Source organism: Bombina bombina, chromosome 10 (genome assembly GCF_027579735.1).
Source record: "Bombina bombina isolate aBomBom1 chromosome 10, aBomBom1.pri, whole genome shotgun sequence".
Lineage (NCBI taxonomy): Eukaryota > Metazoa > Chordata > Amphibia > Anura > Bombinatoridae > Bombina > Bombina bombina.
This window is the reverse complement of record NC_069508.1, coordinates 192,282,280-192,297,241: the sequence shown is the minus strand read 5'-3', so window position 1 is coordinate 192,297,241 and position 14,962 is coordinate 192,282,280. Positions and strand designations below refer to the sequence as shown.

At 38.8% G+C, this 14,962-nt stretch overlaps 1 protein-coding gene across 1 annotated transcript in view; it reads left to right on the top strand.

Annotated features, from left to right (window-relative positions):
* Positions 1-14,962, top strand: part of TIE1 (tyrosine kinase with immunoglobulin like and EGF like domains 1) — a 154,908-nt gene that overhangs the window by 35,409 nt on the left and 104,537 nt on the right. Inside the window, exons 3-4 of the mRNA XM_053693608.1 lie at positions 7,061-7,171; positions 12,975-13,130. Coding sequence (XP_053549583.1) covers positions 7,061-7,171; positions 12,975-13,130 — 267 coding nt within the window. The remainder of the gene's footprint in view (positions 1-7,060; positions 7,172-12,974; positions 13,131-14,962) is intronic.

Here is a 14,962-nt window from a genome sequence, read left to right as displayed (position 1 = left end):
ATTCCCAGACACAACATTAACGTTATTTACTGCATTTTTAATTCCGTATAGGTATAATTACAACATTATATATAATTTATATCAATCAATACTCTATTAATACAATTAATGCTTTTGGTAACAAAAGGTGGTTTATGAGCATCATTTGCTGTGTATGCAGCAGCGAAAGAGTTAACAAATATTTACATTACATTTGTCAAGGCATTTGAAAGTTTTCTGTCGCTGAAGGTGAAATACCACAAACGGTCTCCTCTCCATGTCAACGACTTACCGCCAGGAAGTACATGTCCACAGCGGTGATTTGAGAGTCCAAGAACTCCGACCTCACACATGTTGTATTAGGAAACTATGGCATCTAAATCGGGATTGACTGTCTGTGAAAGCCGGCCGGGTGGCGGGATGGAAGAAGCAGGATGAGTGGCGGATGACAGCGTGCGTTAGGGTGGAGGACTAGCAGGGAGGGAGGATGACTGATGGACCTGGTGGGTGGGTGAGTCTGACACAGAGCGCCGCGCGCGCATTATGGTAGAGAGCTTGAGAGAGGAGGGGGCAGAGCGTATACCGGAACGGCACAACACTGCTGGTCTGGTCTGGTTGGCAGTGGCACCTTACCTTAGGGAAAGTTTGGGAAACGGTGCACTGCTGCTGCCAGATGGCCCCTCCTAAGTGGCGGATCTCCAGGGTCCGGTGATCGCAAATGGATTGGTTTATGCGACCTTTGGGGCCCTGGAAGTTCCGCCACTGAAAAATGGAAAACATATATATTTTTTTTAATAAAAAACACTGCTCGCTCTCCAATTTTGTGCCCCACTGCTGGGTCGCACTAAGGCGGTTGCCTAACTTGCCTTTATGCAAGCGCCGGGCCTGCACTTATGATGTCATAATGAACAGTCTGACTCTTAGCAAACAATGGACAAAACGTAAAGTGGTTGTAAGGTGACATCACAATAGGTCCACTAGTTGTAGGGTAGCAACGTCTTGCCCAGCTATTTCCAGGACTCTTATTTATAGCTTGCATTGGCATATAATACAGTAATGACAGTCTGTTAATACAAGGCTATAGTTCTGGATTTAAGTGAGGTATGAAAGAGTCCATTTTCTGGCATGGCTATGAGTCCATTTCAAAGTTTAACTGTTGTGTACAGATAATGATTCCAATGAGCATTCAGGATCATTGCTGCTGATCTGACATATAGTTGTCAGGTTTTATGTATTGTCCCAGTAAGCTATGTGGATACATTTAACGTATTTAACTACAAAAGTGAATAAAAGGAAAGAAATAAAGAAACAACAAGTAAATAAGTGCATTTCTTGTTTTGAGCTTTGTTTTCTAGGTGTTCTAGATGCAATTTTAAACAAATTTCCAATTTACTTTTGTTATCCAATTTGCTTTGTTTTCTTGGTATCTTTTATTGAAGAGTAAAACAAAGTAGACTCACAAGAGCTCAGGAGTGTGCATGTGTCTTTAGTACTCTATGGCAGCAGTGTTTTGCAACATTGTATAACAAATATACAAATAATGTTGCAAAACACTGCTGCCATAGGCCTAGATTTAGAGTTCGGCGGTAGCCGTCAAAACCAGCGTTAGAGGCTCCTAACGCTGGTTTTGGGCGCCCGCTGGTATTTGGAGTCAGTGATTAAAGGGTCTAACGCTCACTTTACAGCCGCGACTTTTCCATACCGCAGATCCCCCTACGCCATTTGCGTAGCCTATCTTTTCAATGGGATCTTTCTAACGCTGGTATTTAGAGTCGTTTCTGCAGTGAGCGTTAGAGCTCTAACGACAAGATTCCAGCCGCCTGAAAAAAGCAGGAGTTAAGAGCTTTCTGGCTAACGCCGGTTTATAAAGCTCTTAACTACTGTACCCTAAAGTACACTAACACCCATAAACTACCTATGTACCCCTAAACCGAGGTCCCCCCACATCGCCGCCACTAGATTAAAATTTTTAACCCCTAATCTGCCGACCGCCACCTACGTTATACTTATGTACCCCTAATCTGCTGCCCCTAACCCCGCCGACCCCTATATTATATTTATTAACCCCTAACTTGCCCCACACAACGTCGCCGCAAGCTACTTAAAATAATTAACCCCTAATCTGCCGACCGCAAATCGCCGCCACCTACGTTATCCCTATGTACCCCTAATCTTCTGCCCCTAACATCGCCGACCCCTATGTTATATTTATTAACCCCTAATCTGCCCCCCACAACGTCGCCGACACCTACCTACACTTATTAACCCCTAATCTGCCGAGCGGACCTGAGCGCTACTATAATAAAGTTATTATCCCCTAATCCGCCTCACTAACCCTATCATAAATAGTATTAACCCCTAATCTGCCCTCCCTAACATCGCCGACACCTACCTTCAATTATTAACCCCTAATCTGCCGACCGGAGCTCACCGCTATTCTAATAAATGTATTAACCCCTAAAGCTAAGTCTAACCCTAACACTAACACCCCCCCTAAGTTAAATATAATTTTTATCTAACGAAATAAATTAACTCTTATTAAATAAATGATTCCTATTTAAAGCTAAATACTTACCTGTAAAATAAATCCTAATATAGCTACAATATAAATTACATTTATATTATAGCTATTTTAGGATTAATATTTATTTTACAGGTAACTTTGTATTTACAATTACCTACAATTAACCTAACACTACACTATCAATAAATTAATTAAACACAATTGCTACAAATAAATACAATTAAATAAACTATCTAAAGTACAAAAAATAAAAAAATATTTACAAACATAAGAAAAATATTACAACAATTTTAAACTAATTACACCTACTCTAAGCCCCCTAATAAAATAACAAAGACCCCCAAAATAAAAAATTCCCTACCCTATTCTAAATTTAAAAAGTTACAAGCTCTTTTACCTTACCAGCCCTGAACAGGGCCCTTTGCGGGGCATGCCCCAAGAAGTTCAGCTCTTTTGCCTGTAAAAGAAAACATACAATACCCCCCCCCCCAACATTACAACCCACCACCCACATACCCCTAATCTAACCCAAACCCCCCTTAAATAAACCTAACACTAAGCCCCTGATGATCTTCCTACCTTGTCTTCACCATGCCAGGTTCACCGATCCGTCCTGGCTCCAAGATCTTCATCCAACCCAAGCGGGGGCTAGACATCCACTGAAGAAGTCCAGAAGAGGGTCCAAAGTCTTCCTCCTATCCGGCAAGAAGAGGACATCCGGACCGGCAAACATCTTCTCCAAGCGGCATCTTCTATGTTCTTCCATCCGATGACGACCGGCTCCATCTATTGGCTGTTCCGATCAGCCAATACAATGCGAGCTCAATCTGATTGGCTGATTGGATCAGCCAATCGGATTGAACTTGATTCTGATTGGCTGATTCCATCAGCCAATCAGAAAATTCCTACCTTAATTCCGATTGGCTGATAGAATCCTATCAGCCAATCGGAATTCGAGGGACGCCATCTTGGATGACGTCCCTTAAAGGAACCGTCATTCGTCGTCTAGTCGTCGGAAGAAGAGGATGGATCCGCGCTGGAGGTCTTCAAGATGGAGCCGGTCGTCATCGGATGGAAGAACATAGAAGATGCCGCTTGGAGAAGATGTTTGCCGGTCCGGATGTCCTCTTCTTGCCGGATAGGAGGAAGACTTTGGACCCTCTTCTGGACTTCTTCAGTGGATGTCTAGCCCCCGCTTGGGTTGGATGAAGATCTTGGAGCCAGGACGGATCGGTGAACCTGGCATGGTGAAGACAAGGTAGGAAGATCATCAGGGGCTTAGTGTTAGGTTTATTTAAGGGGGGTTTGGGTTAGATTAGGGGTATGTGGGTGGTGGGTTGTAATGTTGGGGGGGGGTATTGTATGTTTTTTTTTACAGGCAAAAGAGCTGAAATTCTTGGGGCATGCCCCGCAAAGGGCCCTGTTCAGGGCTGGTAAGGTAAAAGAGCTTGTAATTTTTGTATTTTAGAATAGGGTAGGGAATTTTTTATTTTGGGGGTCTTTGTTATTTTATTAGGGGGCTTAGAGTAGGTGTAATTAGTTTAAAATTGTTGTAATATTTTTCTTATGTTTGTAAATATTTTTTTATTTTCTGTAACTTAGTTCTTTTTTATTTTTTGTACTTTAGATAGTTTATTTAATTGTATTTATTTGTAGCAATTGTGTTTAATTAATTTATTGATAGTGTAGTGTTAGGTTAATTGTAGGTAATTGTAGGTAGTTTATTTAATTATTTTATTGATAGGGTAGTGTTAGGTTTAATTATAACTTAGGTTAGGATTTATTTTACAGGTAAATTTGTAATTATTTTAACTAGGTAACTATTAAATAGTTCTTAACTATTTAATAGCTATTGTACCTGGTTAAAATAAATACAAAGTTACCTGTAAAATAAATATTAATCCTAAAATAGCTATAATATAAATGTAATTTATATTGTAGCTATATTAGGATTTATTTTACAGGTAAGTATTTAGCTTTAAATAGGAATCATTTATTTAATAAGAGTTAATTTATTTCGTTAGATAAAAATTATATTTAACTTAGGGGGGTGTTAGTGTTAGGGTTAGACTTAGCTTTAGGGGTTAATACATTTATTAGAATAGCGGTGAGCTCCGGTTGGCAGATTAGGGGTTAATAATTGAAGGTAGGTGTCGGCGATGTTAGGGAGGGCAGATTAGGGGTTAATACTATTTATGATAGGGTTAGTGAGGCGGATTAGGGGTTAATAACTTTATTATAGTAGCGCTCAGGTCCGGTCGGCAGATTAGGGGTTAATAAGTGTAGGTAGGTGTCGGCGACGTTGTGGGGGGCAGATTAGGGGTTAATAAATATAACATAGGGGTCGGCGATGTTAGGGCAGCAGATTAGGGGTACATAGGGATAATGTAGGTGGCGGCGGTTTACGGAGCGGCAGATTAGGGGTTAAAAGTGTAATGCAGGGGTCAGCGATAGCGGGGGCGGCAGATTAGGGGTTAATAAGTGTAAGGCTAGGGGTGTTTAGACTCGGGGTACATGTTAGGGTGTTAGGTGCAGACGTAGGAAGTGTTTCCCCATAGGAAACAATGGGGCTGCGTTAGGAGCTGAACGCTGCTTTTTTGCAGGTGTTAGGTTTTTTTTCAGCTCAAACAGCCCCATTGTTTCCTATGGGAGAATCGTGCACGAGCACGTTTTTGAGGCCGGCCGCGTCCGTAAGCAACTCTGGTATCGAGAGTTGCATTTGCGGTAAAAATGCTCTACGCTCCTTTTTTGGAGCCTAACGCAGCATTTGTTTGAACTCTCGATACCAGAGTTAAATTTATGGTGCGGCCAGAAAAAAACCCGCGGAGCGTTAACAGCCCTTTTACCGCCGAACTCTAAATCTAGCCGATAGAGTACTAAGGACTTGTGCACTCTCCTGAGCTATTATGAGCCTACCTAGTTTTACTCTTCAATCAAAGATACCAAGAGAACAAAGCAAATTGGATAACAAAAGTAAATTGGAAAGTTGTTTAAAACTGCATCCTCTATCTGAATCATGAAAGTTTAATTTTGACTTTACTGCCCCTTTAAGTATTCCTGAAGTGTCCGCTCAACATTTAATTTAACTCAGGGGTCTGATAGTAGTGTTTCATCTAGTCTCCACTGGAAGGGCTATATAGGCATGGAGGGCCAGATAAATGAGCATTTGATAATATAACAGTGTAAACTTATCAACTCATCTTAACAACAAGAAATCTCCCTAGACTTTAATAGATTTCTTTGTTGTTTCAATTAGCTGCTTAGTATACAACTGGTATGTAATCTAACCACTGAGACACTCAATACCCGGGTAGGCATCTGGAGCACTACATGGTAGGAAATAGTGCTGCCCTCTAGTGCTCTTGCAAATAAATAACATTCTTGCAAAGCTGCTGCCCTCTAGTGCTCTTGCAAATAAATAACATTCTTGCAAAGCTGCTGCCCTCTAGTGCTCTTGCAAATAAATAACATTCTTGCAAAGCTGCTGCCCTCTAGTGCTCTTGCAAATAAATAACATTCTTGCAAAGCTGCTGCCCTCTAGTGCTCTTGCAAATAAATAACATTCTTGCAAAGCTGCTGCCCTCTAGTGCTCTTGCAAATAAATAACATTCTTGCAAAGCTGCTGCCCTCTAGTGCTCTTGCAAATAAATAACATTCTTGCAAAGCTGCTGCCCTCTAGTGCTCTTGCAAATAAATAACATTCTTGCAAAGCTGCTGCCCTCTAGTGCTCTTGCAAATAAATAACATTCTTGCAAAGCTGCTGCCCTCTAGTGCTCTTGCAAATAAATAACATTCTTGCAAAGCTGCTGCCCTCTAGTGCTCTTGCAAATAAATAACATTCTTGCAAAGCTGCTGCCCTCTAGTGCTCTTGCAAATAAATAACATTCTTGCAAAGCTGCTGCCCTCTAGTGCTCTTGCAAATAAATAACATTCTTGCAAAGCTGCTGCCCTCTAGTGCTCTTGCAAATAAATAACATTCTTGCAAAGCTGCTGCCCTCTAGTGCTCTTGCAAATAAATAACATTCTTGCAAAGCTGCTGCCATCTAGTGCTCTTGCAAATAAATAACATTCTTGCAAAGCTGCTGCCATCTAGTGCTCTTGCAAATAAATAACATTCTTGCAAAGCTGCTGCCATCTAGTGCTCTTGCAAATAAATAACATTCTTGCAAAGCTGCTGCCCTCTAGTGCTCTTGCAAATAAATAACATTCTTGCAAAGCTGCTGCCATCTAGTGCTCTTGCAAATAAATAACATTCTTGCAAAGCTGCTGCCCTCTAGTGCTCTTGCAAATAAATAACATTCTTGCAAAGCTGCTGCCCTCTAGTGCTCTTGCAAATAAATAACATTCTTGCAAAGCTGCTGCCATCTAGTGCTCCAGAAAGGGGCTGGCTCCTAAGCTTATGTCCCTGCTTTTTTCTCCACAAGATAATATGCACAATTTGTCACAATGTGAAGGCTGTTACTAACCTTGCTTGTGTATATTTAAGATTCTGATTTAATGTTTTCATTTTGTTGTAAGATTAAATATTTAATACAATTCCCTAATTTGTTCCCACAGCTCATCTATATCCAGTCCAAGTGACAGTGACCGTTAGTGTCAAACAGAATGCACAGCTGAAGGCGAAGATATTACATTCTAAACAAAGTGACATTATGTGGAAATCCAACGGTAAGCTCAGCACTTCAGTGCGTCTATAACCTGTGACTCGCACAATGCAGCCAGTGGGGCAGGGATGTGAGCATTGCTACTAAAGCTAGTGCAGCGAGTTATAAACAAAAAGGTATTCACAAAGTGATTTAGCCTACGGTAATAAAAAACACAACATGATGGGTTGCCAGGTGTCCAGTATTTAACAGTAAAGTCCAGTATTTTAGCAGGCTGTCCAGTAAAATGTATACAAAAAACATGGGATCTTAAATGTCCAGTATTTTTAAAGCCCCATTAGTGTCAGTTAAATGTAAAGGGCTTTCTATGTCTCTCTGCATTACAAATAAGTATTACAGGCAGTCATGGGGTATTAAATCATTGCTGTGTGTGTTTGTGTGTGTCACTGGCAGCCGAGGGGGGTCAAAGCTCTACTACATGTGTGTTACTGGCAACCAAGGAGATAAAATGATCAAGGGTGGGGCCTAAAAATGAGCTTTTGGGGGGACATTGGGGACATTGGGTGATCCCACCTATCAGTGCCCAGTCACAGCTGGCATCCTTAACTACATGAGACAAATACATTGTAGGAAAAAATAGGTTTACTGTCCCTTTAAAACAAAAAATATACAAAAAAGGAGCGCCCTAAATAAAATAAAATAAAATAAAATAAAACAAAATAAAAAAATATATAAAATCGTTAGAAAAATGTAGGTAAATCAATATGTTAAACCCTTATAATAAAGGATGTGTATGAAATATTCATATGGGTCCGAGGGATGAGTTCTCCCAATAAGATGATATCCCTTTAAGATACAGGAATCACAGAGTAAGTTGCAGCCCCTTGATAGCACGGTCCAGGCAACTGGATCAAACTAAGTAAAAACAAGAAGGGAGTACAAGGGCGCACACTCCTCTAAGAGTAGTAAATTTTAAAAGCGACAAATATTTATTAAATCAAACAAGACAAATGAACACTCACATGTTCAAACCTCAAACAATTATGAGGTATGATAACAGCATATAAAATAAATGAAACATCAGTGATTCTCACGGCTCTGTTGCAGTATCTAATGTAGTGTCCCAGAACGGTTCTCCTCAATTCCAAAAGTCCAGATATCCAGACTAGGATTGTCTCAGCTGGGCCTTTGCAATTCGTAGATATAGTTATACAAAGTCCCACAAGCACTGGCGAAACATAACATGCTATTAAGCAATAAAAGAGGCGTCACAAGGTAACTCACAGCCGTTCAAAAGAACTCCGGATGGATGGTCAAACAGCTGTGGGTGACACGTAGATGGTGGGTAGGTGACTTCCTACTTTGTCAGAGGTATGCCCACTGTTTCTAGGAACCGTCTATATGAATGAGTGGGGAACGCCTTTACCTTTTAGACTACTTGGGTCTTGATTGTCTACCTTAGTAAAATGGGCTGAGACCCCATGTGTGAGAATTCCCTTTTCTATATTTACTAGTTGTTCTTGAAAGCGGGTTTTTAGACTCTGTTTGGTTCTCCCAATGTATATCTTTGCACACGAGCATGATAGATGATACAACACATGAGTAGTTTTACAGTTTATGGAGCTTTTAATATCGTACACTCTGTTATTCCTCAAGGAAACAACATTTTGTTTTTCTCTATCTATATGTTTGCAGCTCAGACAACCTTTTCTGCCCCATTTATAAAAAACCTTTTGTTCTTTTTTGCAGCCAGTTTCCCTGCTTGAAATCCTCCCTCAACTTACTAAGTGCTAGAATATTTTTCAAATGCTGTTTTTTTTCTAAAGATTACTTGTGGTTTATCAGCTAGTACTGTTTTGAGTATTGGATCCTGTAGTAAGATAGACCAGTGTTTCTTAAAAACGTTCTCAATTTGACGAGACGATCTATTATATTTAGTAATAAACAACGGTTGATCACCTCGTGTTATTTCTTTATCTTTTTTTTGTTTTATTTTGTAGTGAATCAGTCCTGTTCAGACACCTTGCTCTAGTATAGGCTTTTTGCACTAGAGAAGGGTCATAGCCTTTGCTGAGAAAACGTTCCTTTAGGATTACTGATTCTTGATCGAAAGTCTCCACATTCGTGCAATTCCTCCTAACTCTCTGGAATTGCCCGAATGGGATATTTCTGATCCATTTCTCGTGATGTCCACTCTCAGCATGCAAATAAGCATTTGTATCTGTGTTTTTTCTAAAAAGACTTGTCCCTTTAAGGTTGTCTTTGCATTGGTGCTGAAAACATTAATGTTGTGGAGATGTAAACCCGAGTGGCATGCTAACAGTTACACGTGAGCAAAAAAGGGATTATCTCAGCTGTTTGCGCACGTTGGGTGTTGTCCTCATATTATCAAGTTGAGAGTAAGCGCGAATGTGTGAGCGCAGTCGGGATTTACGCTAGAATGAATGCCATGTCCTCAGAGCTCTGTTCGCAAAACAAAAAACTGTCACAAAACACATCAAAAATACATTACAAAGTACAGTTACACTCATAATAACACTAATACAAATTATTTAAAAAAATATTGCATAAAAAGTTATAAGGGCTCAAAGATATGAGGTCTCTGATTGCAAAGGGCTTTAACATAGAGATACATGTGTATACATGTGTAAATATGTATGTACTGTATATATGTGTGTACTTATGTATTTATGTGTATATATGTCCTTACAGACATATATACACATATATACTGTACACACACACACACACATATATATACTGTACACACACACACACACACATATATATACTGTACACACACACACATATATACTGTACACACACACACACATATATATACTGTACACACACACACACACACACACACACACATATATACTGTACACACACACACACACATATATATATATACTGTACACACACACACACACACACATATATATATACTGTACACACACACACATATATACTGTACACACACACACACATATATATACTGTACACACACACACACACACACACATATATACTGTACACACACACACATATATATATACTGTACACACACACATATATATACTGTACACACACACATATATATACTGTACACACACACACACACACACACACATATATACTGTACACACACACATATATATACTGTACACACACACACACATATATACTGCACACACACACACACACACATATATATATATATATATATATATATATATATATATATATATATATACAGGGAGTGCATAATTATTAGGCAAGTTGTATTTTTGAGGATTAATTTTATTATTGAACAACAACCATGTTCTCAATGAACCCAAAAAACTCATTAATATCAAAGCTGAATAGTTTTGGAAGTAGTTTTTAGTTTGTTTTAGTTATAGCTATTTTAGGGGGATATCTGTGTGTGCAGGTGACTATTACTGTGCATAATTATTAGGCAACTTAACAAAAAACAAATATATACCCATTTCAATTATTTATTTTTAGCAGTGAAACCAATACAACATCTCAACATTCACAAATATACATTTCTGACATTCAAAAACAAAACAAAAACAAATCAGTGACCAATATAGCCACCTTTCTTTGCAAGGACACTCAAAAGCCTGCCATCCATGGATTCTGTCAGTGTTTTGATCTGTTCACCATCAACATTGCGTGCAGCAGCAACCACAGCCTCCCAGACACTGTTCAGAGAGGTGTACTGTTTTCCCTCCTTGTAAATCTCACATTTGATGATGGACCACAGGTTCTCAATGGTGTTCAGATCAGGTGAACAAGGAGGCCATGTCATTAGATTTTCTTCTTTTATACCCTTTCTTGCCAGCCACACTGTGGAGTACTTGGACGCGTGTGATGGAGCATTGTCCTGCATGAAAATCATGTTTTTCTTGAAGGATGCAGACTTCTTCCTGTACCACTGCTTGAAGAAGGTGTCTTCCAGAAACTGGCAGTAGGACTGGGAGTTGAGCTTGACTCCATCCTCAACCCGAAAAGGCCCCACAAGCTCATCTTTGATGATACCAGCCCAAACCAGTACTCCACCTCCACCTTGCTGGTGTCTGAGTCGGACTGGAGCTCTCTGCCCTTTACCAATCCAGCCACGGGCCCATCCATCTGGCCCATCAAGACTCACTCTCATTTCATCAGTCCATAAAACCTTAGAAAAATCAGTCTTGAGATATTTCTTGGCCCAGTCTTGACGTTTCAGCTTGTGTGTCTTGTTCAGTGGCGGTCGTCTTTCAGCCTTTCTTACCTTGGCTATGTCTCTGAGTATTGCACACCTTGTGCTTTTGGGCACTCCAGTGATGTTGCAGCTCTGAAATATGGCCAAACTGGTGGCAAGTGGCATCTTGGCAGCTGCACGCTTGACTTTTCTCAGTTCATGGGCAGTTATTTTGCGCCTTGGTTTTTCCACACGCTTCTTGCGACCCTGTTGACTATTTTGAATGAAACGCTTGATTGTTCGATGATCACGCTTCAGAAGCTTTGCAATTTTAAGAATGCTGCATCCCTCTGCAAGATATCTCACTATTTTTGACTTTTCTGAGCCTGTCAAGTCCTTCTTTTGACCCATTTTGCCAAAGGAAAGGAAGTTGCCTAATAATTATGCACACCTGATATAGGGTGTTGATGTCATTAGACCACACCCCTTCTCATTACAGAGATGCACATCACCTAATATGCTTAATTGGTAGTAGGCTTTCGAGCCTATACAGCTTGGAGTAAGACAACATGCGTAAAGAGGATGATGTGGTCAAAATACTAATTTGCCTAATAATTCTGCACTCCCTGTATATATATATGTGTGTGTGTGTGCATTGGAGTCGTTTGCAGTAAAGTAGATGAAAACATGAAAAAGCAAATATATGCAATATTCATATTTAATAAATGTTTTAATTGTGTATTTACTGTAAATATTTGACATTACAATGTTCTGCACATGTCACAATATGTTCTATGTATTGTAAAATAGTTATTCCTATATACATCTGTATATATCTATACCTATATCTAATTATCTATATATAGGTTTAAATATATATTTGTGCAAAATACCATTATATATATAGAAATATGTATTAATGAATAAATAGAACATATTCTTGTTTGGAATGGGAAATATTTATATTCACTCAAGCACTCAAACACATACACACACAGTACAAATAAACACACACTCTATACACAAGTGCACTACACACAAACATACAAGCACACATGTGTACAGTCACACACATACAGACAAAAACCACACACTCAGTTACAGACAAATATACAGACACATGCACAGTTTCTCTGTCTGTAAACCGTGCACTCACACACACACACTTTATACACAATCACAAACATATAAACACACATATGTACAAAAGCACACACATAGTTAGACACATATAAACACATGCACAGTGTCTCTGTTGCACATGCACTCACACACACATACAAACACAGATATGTACAATGACACACACAAAGACAAAAAATCACACATACAGTAACACTACAGACACATATAAACACGCACAGTGTCTCTCTGTCACTCATGCAGTCACACACACATACACATATACACACACTATCTCACCCCCACACATTAAACACACACTATACACAAACACATTAAACACGCACACAACAAGCATATAAACGCTGTCTCTCTCTCACACACAAACACCATACAGAACAGACTCACACACACTATATACACACACAAAAACACAGTCTCACACAAAAACCATATGCATGCATGCAGACTCTATACAATCACACGTGCACACACACACATACAAACCCATGTTGGGATGATACTAATATCTTGCTCCCAATTGTTCTTATTTCAGGTACCTTTTACCAAACAACTTACAAGGAGGATATGTCTGATGATATTGCTCGACTGTATTTCGAAGATGTCAAAGTGAATAACGCAGGAGTATATAGTGCAGGCTTTATGGACTCCAGCCCTCTGTTCAATGCCTTCTTCAGACTCATTGTCAGAGGTCAGCAAAGAAACAATCACTTTTGTGTGTGTTTTATGAAATGTTTACACAAAAGCAATAATAAAGGGGCTGTAGCCTATAGTAGCGCTGCGGAATCTGTTGGCGCTCTACAAATACCTGATAATATTAATAATAATAATAATTATTATTATTATTTTTAGGTTAACAGGCTACAGAAATTGGTGTGATTACATATCTTGTCCCTAATTATAGCCTAAATTACAATACATGCCATAAATTGTGATGGTCCCAGCTGTTAGCTTTTGTGGCTTACACCTGTGTGTAGGTGTTAACGTTTCCATCCAATGTCGGATTTCTTAAAAATCAAGTAAGTTTCTATGGTAACCCGACTTTACACTATAAAATGTACATTTAATGTCTGCACTCCTTACCAGTGATCACCTCTAAAGAGAAACAAAAAAGATACACTTATTTATAATACATTTTTTTAACTATAAGCAAATGCTACTTTTTATTATAATAATATTTTCCACTTTATAAATTTATGTAATATGTATTGCTGCCCTAGGCATAGGTCTAGTTGGAATTCTGTAGATATGTGCTTGCATATATTTGTATATGTAAATACTTACTGATATTCCTATACATGGGACAACAATAAATATTACATATTACAATTGTTTTTTACATTGAAACACTTGTGTTATTTGCAAAATTTAGAACTTAACGCTCTTTAAAGCTTAATGGCTTCTTATACTTTCTATGGGACACAAAAATACGTAGTATAAAACGCCATCGGAAGCAGTCGATAAACTAAATTGCTTCTGGCAGCATATTTATTGGTTTACGAACTCGCGCAAACCTAATTACGGCTCAATGGAAACAAGTCCCATTAGAATGCAACATGAAGCCCTCATTTTTTCTTTTGTAATTCAGACAGAGCACACAATTATCAAAAAGATTCTAACTTTCTTATATTACCAAATTTGCTTTGTACTTATGGTATTCTTTGTTGAAGAGATACCTAGGTAGGTAGTGAGAACATGCCCGGAGCAGTAAATGGTCAGAAAAAGTGCTGCCATCTAGTGCCCTTGCAAATGTATAACATTTTGCAAACCCCCTGATATTTAGTGCTGCAGTAATGTGCACACTTATGAGCTTATGCTCCTGCTTTTCAGTAAAGGTAACAAGAGAACGAAGAAAATTTGATAATAGAAGTAAATTGGAAAGTTTTTTTTTAAATTTTATGTTTTATCTGAATTATGCAAGAAATATTGGGTTTTATGTCCCTTTTTAATAGAAACAGCTATTAATTTTAATAGAACTTGCAACTGGTACTTTTAAAAATATGCCCCTGTCTCTTTCTATACATTTGCTGAAAACTGAAGTAAAGCCTTTATTATACGCTTGCAGTAATAAAACGCCTTAACATGAGAGCATTTTCATTTTGAATTTCTATGTCCTTTTAGCATGAGACTGGTGACTTACTGAAGTGTATTTCTTATAATGTTGAAGTACAATAAAAATAAACTTTGCATGTAAAACTACAGAACCAGGTTCATTGTATCTTGTTTACAGTAGATACCGTTTTTTACCTGTTGTACCAGTTGGGAGTGAAAGGCAAATAGGAACACAGAAAGTGTTTAATCTTGTGACTGGCTCCACCCACCGCGGCACTCTCAACATTGTATACATAATAAAACAATAAAATAGTGAGATACATTTAACTGAGACAGAACAAAAGCTAGAAAAACTTCTGTGCTTGTTCACAAGGTCAGTGGCACTCAGGGTACAGTCTCTTTTAGCACACTATGCCTCTCACAGAGAAAAATATCCTGTAGCATATCAGTCTTACCTTGCCTATGACAGCC